At 47.2% G+C, this 15,376-nt stretch overlaps 1 protein-coding gene across 1 annotated transcript in view; it reads right to left on the bottom strand.

Annotated features, from left to right (window-relative positions):
* Window positions 1–15,119, bottom strand: part of AGMAT (agmatinase (putative)) — a 20,950-nt gene extending 5,831 nt beyond the window's left edge. The window contains exons 1-5 of the mRNA XM_082274577.1: window positions 14,705–15,119; window positions 10,777–10,979; window positions 7,829–7,877; window positions 4,610–4,805; window positions 4,119–4,298 (exon numbers count right to left, since the gene is read on the bottom strand). Of these exons, the coding sequence (XP_082130703.1) occupies window positions 4,119–4,298; window positions 4,610–4,805; window positions 7,829–7,877; window positions 10,777–10,979; window positions 14,705–15,057 (981 nt within the window). The 5' untranslated portion in view covers window positions 15,058–15,119. The remainder of the gene's footprint in view (window positions 1–4,118; window positions 4,299–4,609; window positions 4,806–7,828; window positions 7,878–10,776; window positions 10,980–14,704) is intronic.
* Between the last annotated feature and the right edge of the window lie 257 nt (window positions 15,120–15,376).

Raw genomic sequence — 15,376 nt, 5'->3', positions numbered from 1 at the left:
CAGAAATGGAATTGGAGGAGGCCTCAAGAAAGAGAGAGGCTTCTGGTGATGAGCAGCAGAGGGGAGCTAAGAAGCAATCCACCCAATAACCCAAATGGCGGTTCCCCCTCCGTTAAAAGTGGTGACAATAAATGTCGCCAGCATTAAGTCGGTAAGAGCTCGTTCTATGGCCTTCTTTTTGTTCCGCCAATTAGATGCTGAAATTTTATTTTTGCAGGAGACTAGGCTCACCTCCTTGGCAGATATTCATATGGCCAAGAGAGAGTGGAGGTATGGTCCATCTTACTGGTCTCTTGCGGCCGAGCCTTACGGCGGGGTGGCGGTGTTGTTTAAAACCGGCATGGTAACTGTCCGGCGGGTTATTGAGGTGGAGATTGGGAGATGTATGGTCTTAGACGTTCTTGTGGGAGGGCAGGACCTGCGCCTAATTAATGTTTATGGGCCGCACACAAAGTGGGACAGGAAATGCCTTTTTACAAGGATCAAGCCATTTCTTTTTACATCCCGGCAAGTGGTTTTTGGAGGTGACTTTAATACTGTGACTAGGCCCAAGGACAGGAAGGACTTCAATGACAGGCTGGGATATGATAGCGTTTTTTTAAATAGTATGGTTAGGGATGCTGGTCTTGTGGATGTGCACATTAAGCACCTTCCGGATGACACAGGGTTCACCTTTCATCGAGGTAATAGTCAGAGTAGGATAGATAGGTTTTTTTTGAAGGAGGCCTCTGCTTTCTCACCCCCAGTGGTGCAGGCAGTGGAGTTCTCTGATCACTGTATGCTATCTGTGGTCTTGAATGCTTCAGACTTCCCTCAGAGGGGCAAAGGCATCTGGAGATTAAATTCGACCCTCCTTGAGGAAGAACACGTTAGACAATCCTTTGAGGAATTCTTTCAGGCACAGGTGACCATCCTGGACTTTTGTAGCAGCAAGGCTGAGTGGTGGGAGCTGACCAAAAAGAGGATTGCTGGATTCTTCAGGGGCCTAGCCAATAAAAAACAGTTTAATAGATACATGACCTACCAACGTTTGCGGAGGAAGCTGGATATTCTTGTCTCGAGAGGAGGAGATCCTGGGGCAATCTCTGAAGTGAAAATCCTCCTCAGGAAGTGTCAATATGACCGGCATACCTCTTTGGTTCTGGAGCGGGACTATGGGAAATACCACTCGCCTGACCCTTACCAGAACTGCAAACAGGGTGTAGCTGTTAAGATGGTCATTGGCCTTAAGGATAGTACAGGTTCCTTGACAAAGTCCAGGTCAGGGATCCTGGAGGTCGTGAGGTCTTTTTATGCTGAACTTCTTGGGAGGAAAGAGCTTGACCGAGACAAGATGGAAAGCTTTTTGGACTCTACTCCAGGTCTAAATGGTGGAGATGTCCCTTTGATGAATTTGACAGAAGAGATCACAGTTGAAGAGGTGACGAGGGCAATTGAACAGCTTGCCATCAAAAAGTCACCTGGACCGGATGGTCTGACGGCTGAGTTTTACAAAGCCTTTAAGTCTATTCTGGCCCCACATTTGGTAGAGGTTTTTAACAGTTGTCTTGCTGAGGGGGTGCTTCCCCCTTCCATGAGACTCTCAGCTGTGATTCTTCTTTCAAAAGGTAAAGATCCTTCGATGATTGAGAATTGGCGCCCCATCAGCCTTCTCAATGTCGATAGAAAGGTGCTGGCGAAGATACTTTTCTGGCGCCTATCGGCAGTAGCAGAGTCTTTGCTTTCTCGCCATCAGCACTGTTCGATCCAGGGTAGGAGCACCTTCACAGCGGTTTTAGCTGTCCGGGAGGCCTTGGAGCAGTGCAGGGCTGCAGGCTGGGGAAAGTATTTACTGGCATTGGATCAGGCAAAGGCTTTCGATCGTGTCAACCATGAGTACCTGTGGTTGCTCTTTAGTAAGTACGGTCTGCCGGGTGGTTTTGTCGATTGGTTAAAAGTCTTGTATAAGGGGGCAGAAAGCTTCCCTCTTGTTAATGGTTGGGTTGGACAGTCCTTTGAGGTTGGTTCTGGGGTGCGCCAGGGTTGCCCCCTGAGTCCCCTGCTCTATGTGTTTGCAATCGACCCCTTCATCAGGAGGCTAGAGAGCAGCATGTTGTGTGGGGTACCAGTGGGAATCCCGGGTGAGCCGCCTTTGAGGGTTGTTGCCTATGCGGATGATGTGTCAGTGATTGTCACTGGGACAGATGAAGCGGAGGAGGTGGTCTCTCTGACATCACGATACTCTGAAGCATCAGGCTCCAAGATCAATCAGGACAAGAGTGAAGTTTTTTGGATGGGAAAGGAAGGTGAGGGGTTTGATCTCCCGGACACCTTTCCAGTGCCCCAGGAAAAAATTAAGATATTAGGCATTGAATTTGGACCTGGCGATTATGGCCTCAAAAACTGGGAAGGCAGGCTGGAAGTTGCCAATACTAAGGTGGTCAGCTGGAAGAGATGGAAGTTATCTCTGAGGGAAAGGGTTGATCTGATTAAGACTTACCTGATACCGATCTTCTTGTATGTCAGCCCTGTCTGCATCTTGCCAGTGTCTCTCTATGCTAGGATCTATAGTGTGTTCTTCCAGATGCTGTGGGGGAACAGACTGAACCCCATCAAGAGGAATGTCACCTATCTATCCAGGAGGGAGGGTGGCTTAGGTATGGTCAACCCCGTTCTTTTCTTTTCACTGCTATTTATCAAGTTTAACATTGGTAGTATGCTTGCAGTGGAACCTCCTGGATGGGCAGGCATGTTTAGATCTTGGTTTAGGCCTTTTCTGCGACTTTGGGAAGAAGGTGGCCAAGTGAAGAATCTCAGGGGTCATCGTGGTCAGCTCCCAGCCTATGTCGCTCCGTGTCTGAAGTTACTGCGGCAGTGGCGACTGTCGGCTGAAGATCTCAGATCCGCTCCGAGGAAAGTCCTTATGAGCCGAGTCTTGAGCGAAGTCTTTCATGACCCACTGGCCTTAAGGGATTGCCCAGGCCCAATTTTGAGGGAAGGGTTAAGACTGATTAATTTGGCTAGAGTCCCTCTTAAATTCAGGGATCTGGCCTGGTTGTGCTTCCACGGGAGGCTCTATGTTCGGGGCAATTTGAAATTCCGCAGTGGGATGGATCGTGGTTGTCCTCGGGAGGAATGTACAGGTGAGGAGGAGACTATGGACCATTTTCTGCTTCGTTGCCCTTTTAACATAGAGGTATACAAACAGGTGGGGCGGGCCCTCGGTGTTCCTTTCCTCTCCAGGCTGGGTTATGCTGAGTGGGTGTACGGAGCATTCAATACTGGTGGGGGCTTTTGTTTGGATACACTTTTTTTAGTTAGTTTAGTAGTCCGTTATTACACATGGAACGCACGGTGTCAGGTCACCCTTCGGCGTAAAATCCTTCCTGTTCAGGTGGTGGTGTGTGACATTCTGCATGAGGTGGGGAAGATTCGGGCGCTTGAGAGAGACAAGTGGGGTCAGAGGGCTTGGCTGAAGGCGTGGAGGGGTTTCAAGCCTCCCTGACTGCCAGGAGTCTCTTTCCCGGGTGTGGCTTTCTGTCTCTTATCACCCTAGATTTTTTCTTAATGCTCAGTTTTTGATAAATGGCTGCATACATAGGTGATGGGTTGTGCCTCTTAGGCCCTCTCTGCTGCTTTATGTAAATAGTTTTCTAAAAATGTTGGAAGTGGATTATGTATATATTGTATATATTCTGCACATGGATGTGTATTCCTTTGTTTTCTGTTGGAATATTGTACTATAGTTATGTTTTTTACTTTTGTATAAAATATGTTGCTTGATTCTTTTCAATAAAAGATCAATAGTGTCCCATCATTGGTGTCAGTGGCAGGAACCGTGCCCCATCATTGGTGTCAGTGGCAGGAACCGTGCCCCATCATTGGCGTCAGTGGGAGGAATAGAGCCCCTAGGACAGGATAAAGGCAAGCAAAGGGTCGCAGTTTGGAGACCACTTCCTTAGAGCCAACATTAAAGATGGTCCCTTCTGTTGCCCCCAGAATCATCTACCCAGAACCCCCCCCATATATCTCTGAATTGTGCATTGTCATGGATGGCCCACTTAGACCCACGTTGCATTGGCCGCCTCCAACCAGGAAAAGCCCTAAGCTACCAGTCCAAGGGGACTGGATCTACCTACCTGGTGTGTTGTGAGTCCGCCAACCTCTGGTGTCCCAGTGCCGGGGGCAAACGATGGGTCAATTCCATCAATGTCAAAAGAGATGTAAACAGGTTTGTCCCCCATCTGCTGGCGAATCTCCGACATGAGAGGAACCAAAGACTTGAACCAGCAATCCTCTGCGCAGACGACCCGGAAACCCTACAAGAGACACAAGATGGTGAGACTCCATGCTGCACAAGGTCGGAGTTCAACATCGCCACCATTGGCTGTGGCCCGGGGCACTCCATGTTCTTGATTGCCATCACCGCACCCCGCATATAATAAAAGGTTGCAGAGATGCCCTCCTACATGCCAGTGCCATCCAAACCTCAGAGGGGGTTTTCCTGGAGGTGGCATCAATCTGTGGGCATTTTTTTTTCCAGGTAATTCCAAGTATTTTTCCAGAGAAAAAAGGCAGACTAAATTTGGGGAAAGGGGAGTTTCCCTTAAAGTGGGCAGTGACAACATACCTGGTCTCTGCAGAATTTGTAGGGATCGGCGCTGTAGGAGGAGCCTCGGATTCCAATCTGGACCACCCTCTTGCAATCCAGGAGGCCATCATCCACACAGCGTCGGAATGGCGTCCCATGGTAGATCTTCTCACCTAGTGCCATATCGCCTGTATCAGTGTGCGCGTCCACATGTACCAAGCCCACCGGACCGTGCCTGCAGCGGAGCAATGCAGAAAAGGGTTATCATTGTCACCACAGTGCCAGTGCATGCCACCTCCCCCTGCACTCATCACAGTGCCAGTGCATGCCACCTCCCCCTGCACTCATCACAGCGCCAGTGCATGCCACCTCCCCCTGCACTCATCACAGTGCCAGTGCATGCCACCTCCCCCTGCACTCATCACAGCGCCAGTCCATGCCACCTCCCTCCCTGGACTCACCACAGTGCCAGTGCATGTCGCCCCCCCCCCCCACACTCACCAGTGCACACCCCCCCTGCCCTTACCACAGCGCCACTGCACACCCCCCTGCACTCACCACAGCGCCACTGAACACCCCCCCTCTCCCTGCCCTTACCACAGCGCCAATGCACACCACCTCCCTCTGCACGCACCACTGTGCCAGTGCATGCCACCCCCCTAATTTCACCACAGCTCCAACAAAATTCAGATGACTAAAACTAAAATGGCATTAGGCTCTGATGGAGGTGGGGGAGGCAAGGCTCACTGATGGAGGTGGGGAGGGAAGGCTCATTGGTGGAGGTGGGGGAGGCTCATTGATGGAGGTGGGGGGGAGGCTCATTGATGGAGGTGGGAACTGGGGAGGGTAGGCTCATTGATGGAGGTGGGGAGGGGAAGGCTCATTGATGGAGGTGGGGGGGAGGCTCATTGATGGAGAGAAGGTTCACTGATGGAGGGGGGGGGGAGGCTCATTGATGGAGGTGGGGAGGGAAGGCTCATTAATGGAGGTGGGGAGGGAAAGCTCATTGATGGTGGTGAGGAGGGGAAGGCTCATTGATGGAGGTGGGAGGGGGAGGCTGATTGATGGAGGTGGGGAAGGAAAGCTCATTGATGGTGGTGGGGAGGGAAGGCTCATTGATGGAGATGGGAGGGGGAGGCTCATTGATGGAGGTGGGGGGGAGGCTCATTGATGGAGAGAAGGTTCACTGATGGAGGTGGGGGGGAGGCTCATTGATGGAGAGAAGGTTCACTGATGGAGGGGGGGGGGGGGAGGCTCATTGATGGAGGTGGGGAGGGAAAGCTCATTGATGGCGGTGAGGAGGGGAAGGCTCATTGATGGAGGTGGGAGGGGGAGGCTGATTGATGGAGGTGGAGAAGGAAGGTTCATTGACAGGGCCGGTGCTTCCACTAGGCAAACTAGGCAGCCGCCTAGGGCGCATTGCCACCTAATGGCGCAGCCATGTCTCTGCACTCTCTCTCCATCATGAATGATCCTTGTGAGCTGAGGGGAGGGGCGGTCATGGGGGAGGAAGAAGGGGCAGTGGAAGATGCCAGGTGTCTTGAGCAGTGCGGAACTACCAGGCCCTGGCTTTCCACCACTGTTAGGGGGCCCAAAGAGGCAGGAATGGAGTCCACCAGCGTGCTGCCTGAATGATGATCCTCTTCGGCTGGAGCTGAGCGGCCTTAACCCCGGGCAGGAAGTGACTCTCTGCACTGAGCTGATGGGCAACCGTTTATTTCCCTGGGTCGGTATTAAGCAGGGAGCTGAGGAGAGCTGAACCTGAGCCAGAGCTCAGCACTGGAGGGCGGAACCTTTACTGGAGCAGAAGCGACGAGGCACCGGAAGGGTCCGAGGAGGTTGGCGATGAAATAAGTGTGGAGCTCTCTGACTGCTGCTTTTCCCTCCACCAGGAGGCGGTTGGAGCTGTGGTGAGCACTGTGGTCCAGGAGAGGAGATCCTGGGAGATGGAATCAGCAGGATCACTGTGAAGGAGGGCAGAATGGGGGCCACTCTCTTCATACCCCCCAGTGAGTGTCCGCAGAACAGGGGATCGGGGTCCCTGGGTGTTACATGGAGCATCCCTGGTATGAAAGGGAATCGGGGTCATCAGGTGTGCCATGGGGGAATCGGAGTCACCAGGTGTGACATGGGGGATAGGGGTCACCGGGTGTGCCATGAGGAATTGGGGTCCCTGGGTGTGCCATGGGGGAATTGGGTCCCCAGATGTGACACAGAGAAACATTAGGGTCCCCAGGTGTGACGTGGAGAAACATCAGGGTCTGACATAGAGGAACATTGGGGTCAGTGGGTATGACAGCATGACATGGAGGAACGCGGGGTCCCTGGGTGTGACATGGAGGAACATTGGGGTCAGTGGGTATGACAGCATGACATGGAGGAACGCGGGGTCCCTGGGTGTGACATGGAGGAACTTTGGGGTCAGTGGATATGACAGCATGACCTGGAGGAATATTGGGGTACCAGGGTGTGACATGGAAAAACATCAGGGTCCCTGGGTGTGACATAGAGGGACATCAAGATCCCCGGGTGTGACATGGAGGAATATGGGGTTCACTAGGTATGAGAGCATAACATGGAGGAAGCATGAGATCAGGGTCACTGGGTATGACATAGAGGAGTTTTTAACCATTTCCCTTTTTTTTTCTTTTTTTTTTTTGGGAGGGGCGCAAGTAGCTGGTCTTGCCTAGGGCATAAAATAGTCTAACACCGGCCCTGCTCATTGATGGAGAGAATGTTCACTGATGGAGGGGGGTGGCTCATTGATTGAGATGGGGGAGGGAAGGCTCAATGATTTAGGTGGGGAGGAAAGTCTGGATTGTGTAGTCCCATCAAATAGAAGAGCTATTGAAGCTCAAATTGCTGAAAAAGTGAACACTGGTTCTGATAGAAAGCAATGGAAGAAGGTGGCCTAGTCTGAGGAATTCAAGAATGGTTTGAGGAACACAAGTTCTATGTGTTGACTTGGCCTCCAAATTCCCCAGATCTCAATCCAATCTACCATCTGCTTGAAAAACAGGTCTGATCCATGGAGGCCTCACCTCCCAATTTACCAGACCTAAAGGATCTGCTACTGATGGTTCGGTGCCAGATATACCACAGCGTACCTTCAGAGGACTAGTGGAGTCCATGCCTGGACAGGTCAGGAGGGAGGACTTACTCAGGATTCGGTGGGTGGTCATAAAGTTATAGCTGATCGATGTATATTCTATTCTCTTTATTTTTTATTGCTGATCAGAAGTGACAGGAACGACTTACTTTTCTGCTACGGCCTGAAGGATGGGGTAAGTGATGGTGTGATCTCCTCCTATGAAGACAAAAATAACATCATCATTAAGAGAGTCCCACAAAAAGCAGAAGATGTGTCAGAGAAGCAACACGCCATTACTCCAGAAGCACCTCTAGTATGCTGGGACTTCTAGTTCTACAGGGACAGATACTATCCGCTGGGTGATCCCGGAGTGACTCTACAGCGGGTGTATCTACATTCACCGTCTGTATCAGCAACTTTATCATATAAATCTGGGGGGGGTCTCCAAACTTTTCTCTATGAGGGTCACACTGTGTGCTTTATAAATATTCGTGGGGCAAAAAAAAAAAAAAAATCAATTTTATAAACAAATTACCTGTAAATAAATATGTTTGACTTGGAGTTTTTTTTTTTTTTTTAATCAGCATATGATTCAGTACAACAGAGAAAAACAACTTCAGTATAAAAGCAAAGACTTTAGAATAAATGTGAGGCCACCAGAGTCCCTCCTCACATCAGAGTCCCACCGTCAGAGCCCCCATCAAATTCCCCCTCATTATTATTATTTTTACTGGTATTTTTATTGTATCTTCTTGCTATCGTTATTATTAGAGATGATGTTATTTATTATTATTATTATTGATTTTATTCTTGTTGTTATTTTTTATTTTTATTGTTTTTTTGTTGGTATTATTTTTATTATTAGTGTTGTTATTATTCACTGGTATTATTCTTGTTGTTATTATAATTATTATTATAATTATAATATTATATTTAATTTAATATAATTATTATTTTTATTTATTTATTTTATATATTATTATATTATTATATATATTATTATTATTTTATATATTATTATATATATTATTTTATATATTATTATTATAATTATAATATTATATTTAATTTAATATAATTATTATTTTTATTTATTTATTTTATATATTATTATATTATTATATATATTATTTTATATATTATTATTATAATTATAATATTATATTTAATTTAATATAATTATAATTTTTATTTATTTATTTATTTATTTCATTTTATTTATTATTGTTGTTTTGTTACCTTTAGCCCCGATTCACACTAGGGCTCCGACCTAGAAAAGTCGCTCCGACCTAGAAAAAGGGTCCGGAGCTTCTTTGGGGCGACCAGGAGGCGACCGCCATAGACTTCAATGTTATGAAGTCTGTGGCGGCCGCTCCGAGGTCGCGGCGCGCTGCTCGCACCGCGATCTCGGAGGTCGCCCCTGAAAGTAGCGTCGCGCCAGTGTGAACCGGCGCTTACTTAAACGTGAAATAAAAGGGTGACGTGGAAGTGGAGAAAACAGTTCAGTCCGGTTCAAAACCAGGTGGACAACCTATTTGTCCCCTTCCCCCACCCATTCCCCTATGGTCTCTCTCATTAAGGAGGGGGGTTCAGGTCTTTCATACTCTTCCCTTTCATCTCTGGGGGTTTGAAGTGTAACAGTCCCAGGAGGACATTCCAGATGATGCACCACATCGCAACATGCTGCACTGCAGAGTAATACCAAAATAAAAGGAAAAAAGGAAAATGTAAAAAAATAAAAGTGAAAGAAAAAGGTAAAAAAAAAAAAAAAAAGGAAAAGAAAAATGTAAAAAAAAAAAAAACAAAGTAAAAAAGAAAAATGAAAACAAAAAAGGAAAAGAAAAATGTAATTTTTTTTTAAAATAAAACAAAAGAAAAAAAAAGCAAACCAAAACAATAAAAGAAGAATTAAAAAAAGTAACAAAATAATATTTTTTTTATTATTACTTAAACGTGAAATAGAAGGGTGATGTGGAAGCTGAGAAGACAGGACAGTCCGGTTCAAAACCAGGTGGACAACCTATTCTCTCCTTCCCCCACCCGTTCCCCTATGGCCTCTCTCATTAAGGGGGGGGGGGTTCAGGTCTTTCATACTCTTCCCTTTCTTCTCTGGAGTTTGCATTGTAACCTGTGACAGTCCCAGGAGGACATTCCAGGTGATGAAACCGCAGCGCCTGCCGCTGACAATCATTCTAAGTCCCTGCGATCGCTCATCTTCCCCATTGCAGAACTTGTTGTGTCTTGTTGGGGTAATTTTCATGCACTTCCTGTCCTAGAGACTCCGGTGACGGCTCCTTCATTTTACCAGGATTGGTCAATGCAAGGCCGGGGCGATCCGCCTTATGACGCAGGCGGGGTCCAGTTCACACTAAAGAGCTGCGTTTAAAAAAACAGGACCTGTTAAATTTCTGCACGGAGCGTCTCCAGACTCCCAACACACTGCACCACATTGCAACATGCTGCACGGCATAGTAATATCAAAATGAAAAAAGAAAAAAGGAAAAATGTAATAAAAAAGTAAAAGAATATAAAAAGAAACATAAAAAAAAAAAAAGAGAAAGAAAAAAGTTAAAAAGAAAAATGTAAAAAAATAAAAATGAAAAAAGAAGGGAAAAGAAACATTTAATTTTTTTTTAAGTAAACAAAATAAAAATAAAAAGCAAACAAAAAAAAAATAAAAAAAGGTAAAGAGAAAAAAAAAGAGAATGTACAAAAAATAAAGAAAAAACTAAAAGAAAAAAATATAATAATAATATAATATATAAGGTTTTATTTACTTCTTTTTAGATTGTATTTGATTAGCTGCTTCCCCAACTGTAACAAGGAAGAGGAAATGACGGCTCTGAACCCAGAGGTGACCAAATCCTCGTGGCTTCCGGGTTCATTTTTCTCAGAGGAGATCAGGGAAAGGACGATCCTCCATCTCCTCCGTGGGAAGCCACCCCAGACGTTTAAAGCAGCTCTGGGCTCCAAACAGGAGAGCCCAGGGGCCACCGTGAGCGGCAGAGAGGGAATAGTCCTCTTAGTCAACTGTCATTGGTCAGGCGCCCCCATGGTTTGCTCTGGCCCTTCCTACCAGCAGAAATACATAGATGTTGCACACATCGCCCCCTACCTAGTGTTAACGGTATACACCCCGTCGCCATGATTTTCTGGTAGGCCTCTCTGATAAGCCGGCAGCTGTCCTTCAAGTCGTACAGATTCACGTTGACGTCGCCGATATCCGCCACCATAATAGACTCATAGGGGGCCGATCGGGTGGCGATGTTGTATCTTCTCACCATGGAGGACTCCGCCCGGATGTGGCGCGGCCCGAACCTGGGGAACAAAAATATCACTTTAAGGGGGGGCGGTATCTCTGTACACCCGACCTCCCGTCTCCCCTTCAGTCCCATATCCTCCCTCCCCCCTCACCTTCAGTCTCATGTCCTCTCTCCACCCCCCCCTTCAGTCTTATATCCTCCCTCCATCCCCCTTCAGTCTTCTATCCTCCCCCCACCCCACCCTTCAGTCTTATATCCTCCCCCCATCCTCCCCTTCAGTCTTATATCCTCCCTCCACCCCCCCTCAGTCTTATATCCTCCCCCCATCCCCCCTTCAGTCTTCTATCCTCCCCCCACCCCACCCTTCAGTCTTATATCCTCCCCCCATCCCCCCTTCAGTCTTCTATCCTCCCTCCATCCCCCCCTTTAGTCTTGTATCCTCCCCCCATCCCCCCCTTCAGTCTTATATCCTCGCTCCCCCCTCCCCTTCAGTCTTTTTATCCTCCCTACATCCCCCCTTCAGTCTTCTATCCCCCCCCCGCTTCAGTCTTATATCCTCCCCCCATCCTCCCCTTCAGTCTTATATCCTCCCTCCACCCCCCCTCAGTCTTATATCCTCCCCCCATCCCCCCTTCGGTCTTTCTATCCTCCCTCCATCCCCCCTTCAGTCTTATATCCTCCCCCCATCCCCCCCTTCAGTCTTATATCCTCCCCCCATCCCCCCCTTCAGTCTTATATCCTCCCCCCATCCCCCCCTTCAGTCTTATATCCTCCCCCCATCCTCCCCTTCGGTCTTCTATCCTCCCTCCATCCCCCTCCAGTCTTCTATCCTCCCCCCCCCCCGCTTCAGTCTTAATTCCTCCCCCCATCCTCCTCTTTAGTATTATATACATATATGAATTATTGTATCATAGAATGCGTATACAGTGGGGGAAAATTTATTATTTTGCTCCCCTGCAGATTGTGTAAGTTTGCCCAATTACAGAGAAATGGCGGGTGTATAATTTTTATCATAGGTGTATTTTATGATAGAGACAGAATATCAACCAAAAATCCAGAAAAAACACATGATACAAATGTTATAAATGGAGTTGCAGTTCAGGGAGTAAAATAAGTATTTGATCCCCTTAGTAGTTGGTGGAGAAACCCTTGTTGGAAGCACAGAGGTCAGACGTTTCTTGTAGTTGGTGACCAGGTTTGCACACATCTCAGGAGGGATTTTGGTTCGCTCTTCTTTACAGATCTTCTCTAAATCCTTAAGGTTTCTTGGCTGTCTCTTGGCAACTCGAAGTTTTAGCTCCCTCCATACATTTTCTATGGGATTAAAGTGATTGCAAAGTCTTGTTAAAAACAGCAAAAATATTACACTTACCTGCTCTGTGATGGTTTTGCACAGAGCAGCCCCCAATTCTCCTCTTCTCGGGTCCCTTTTTAGTGCTCCTGGCCCCTCCCCTCCTGTTGAGTGACCCCTCAGCAAGCAGCCTTAGCCGAGCAGCAGTTCCCTGTGTCCATTCAGACACTGAGCCATTGCCTGGCTCCGCCCCTCTTTCTCCTTATTGGTTCACTGAATTTAATTGACAGTAGTGGGAGCCAATGGTGCCAAGCTGCTGTCTCAGCCAATGGGGAAGGAGAATCTCGGCCAGCCGAGTGTCTCCTGCACCATTGCTGGATACAGATGGGGCTCAGGTAAGTATTGCGGGGCTGCTGCACACAGAAGGATTTTGGGGTGGCATCTACATGGCAGATGAGGTTTAATGTTGGAAAATGTAAGGCAATGCACTTGGGAGTCAGAAATACGAATGCAAGTTACTCACTAGGGGGGGGAACCTCTGGTGGAATCTAAGATAGAAAAGGACCTGGGGGTCCTAGTAGACGACAAGCTCAGCAATGCCAAGCTTCTGCAAGCAAAGCCAACAAAATACTGGGATGGATAAAAAAGGGGATTCACTCCAGAAATAAAGAGATTATTCTCCCACTCTACAAGACTCTGGTCCGGCCACATCTGGAGTATGCTGTCCAGTTCTGGGCACCGATCCTCAGGAAGGATGTGCTGGAACTGGAGAGAGTCCAGAGAAGGGCAACAAAATAATTAGAGGAATGGAGGACATCAGCTATGAGGAAAGACTACAAGCGCTGAATCTATTCTCTCTGGAGAAGAGACGATTGAGGGGGGATATGATATCAATGTACAAATACTGTACTGGTGACCCTAGCATAAGGAACAAACTATTCAGAGAAAGGGAATACAATAAGACACGTGGCCACTAAAGGGTTCTTAACTGTCAGAGCAGTAAGGATGTGGAATTCTCTTCCACAAGCAGTCGTATCAGCAGGGAGCATCGATAGTATCAAACAAGTATTAGATGGGCACCTTAAAAACCACAACATACAGGGGGTATACAATGTACAACATACAGGGGTATACAATGTACAACATACAGGGGGTATACAATGTACAACATACAGGGGTATACAATGTACAACTTACAGGGGGTATACAATGTACAATATACAGGGGTATACAATGTACAACATACAGGGGATATACAATGTACAACATACAGGGGTATACAATGTACAACATACAGGGGTATACAATGTACAACATACAGGGGTATACAATGTACAACATACAGGGGGTATACAATGTACAACATACAGGGATATACCATGTACAACATACAGGGGGTATACAATGTACAACATACAGGGGGTATACAATGTACAACTTACAGGGGGTATACAATGTACAATATACAGGGGTATACAATGTACAACATACAGGGGTATACAATGTACTACATACAGGGGTATACAATGTACAACATACAGGGGTATACAGTGTACTACATACAGGGGTATACAATGTACAACATACAGGGGTATACAATGTACAACATACAGGGGTATACAATGTACAACATACAGGGATATACAATGTACAACATACAGGGGTATACAATGTACAACATACAGGGGGTATACAATGTACAACATACAGGGGTATACAATGTACAACATACAGGGGGTATACAATGTACAGCATACAGGGGTATACAATGTACAACATACAGGGGTATGCAATGTACAACATACAGGGGTATACAATGTACAACATACAGGGGGTATACAATGTACAACATACAGGGGTATATAATGTACAACATACAGGGGTATATAATGTACAACATACAGGGGTATACAATGTACAACATACAGGGGTATACAATGTACAACATACAGGGGTATACAATGTACTATTGACAGCAAACACACATCATAGGTTTGACTGGATGGACTGGTGTCTTTTTTAAACCTCACTAACTATGTAACTATGTAACTATGTAACTACCGTATATGTAACTATTTAATTTCTTTGTAAGTGAGCAAACTTACACAATCTGCAGGGGATCCAATCATTACCCCCCCCCCCCCCCATTGTATATATGAATTATTGTCTTTTGGAAGAGGAAATGAGAGAATTTGGAATTTCTTATAATAGAATATTTATAACTGGACACAAATTATTCGTTTATTTGAAGATATTCATCAGCATGTTAGTAAATCGCTACATTCAAAATTTACAATCAGATTGTATTGTGAATGGTGATCATAGAGGAGATTGTAGAGGTTGTGATATTTGTGGTCGGCCTCATCCAATCACAATGTATTAATATCTGATTGGGTATTGATTGGAATATATTGATCGATCTATGTCAGCCAATGATTAATGAGGAAGCTATAATCACAATCTGGCTGTGATTTTCGCAGTATACTCGCCTGGCTCCGGGTCGGTTTGAGGTCCCGGTGTCCAGCGGCACCCCGATAAACGCGGCGTCCAGCCCCTCCGCCGACTCCTGGTAGGGCAGCTTCATCATGGTGCAGACCCCGGAGGGGCGGGCCACAAACTCCGCACTCAGGGGCACATTCAACTTTTTGCCCGAAAGGCTCCGCCGGGGGGGTCTCCGGAGATCCGCCCACCTGTGCGGGGACCGCGCCGCCGAGAAACGTGAGGACCATCGCGGGGTCAACGTCTGCCTCCATGGGGACAGGGGGCCACAGAGGGGCCCCTGAGGGCCAAGCCGGAGAAAGCTGGGACAGAGGAGATTGCAGGCTCTCTGGAGATTGGCCATGGTGACTGAGCTCTGTCTCCTGGGTTCAAAGTATAATTCCCCTCCTCCTCCCAGGTCCTCGCTGGTTACCACATGGGGCCCCACCCCCAACACACCTCCCGGTCCCTAAATAAAGACACAGGACACGCTGGGGGTATATTTAATTTCCTCTGACATACTTTTGTAACGTGTTCCGGAGGCCTGCCAACAGTCCTGATCTTCCTGAACTTAAAGGGACTAAGATCTGTCTACAGGGACCCCGATCCATCCACAGGGACCCCAATCCATCTACAGGGACCCCGATCTGTCAACAGGGCCTTCTCCCTCTATCTGCAGGATC

The sequence above is a fragment of the Pelophylax lessonae genome (assembly GCF_965119305.1).
Source record: "Pelophylax lessonae genome assembly, chromosome: 12".
Lineage (NCBI taxonomy): Eukaryota > Metazoa > Chordata > Amphibia > Anura > Ranidae > Pelophylax > Pelophylax lessonae.
Note: the sequence above shows the minus strand (reverse complement) of the source record. Positions and strands in the feature narration are given on the sequence as shown.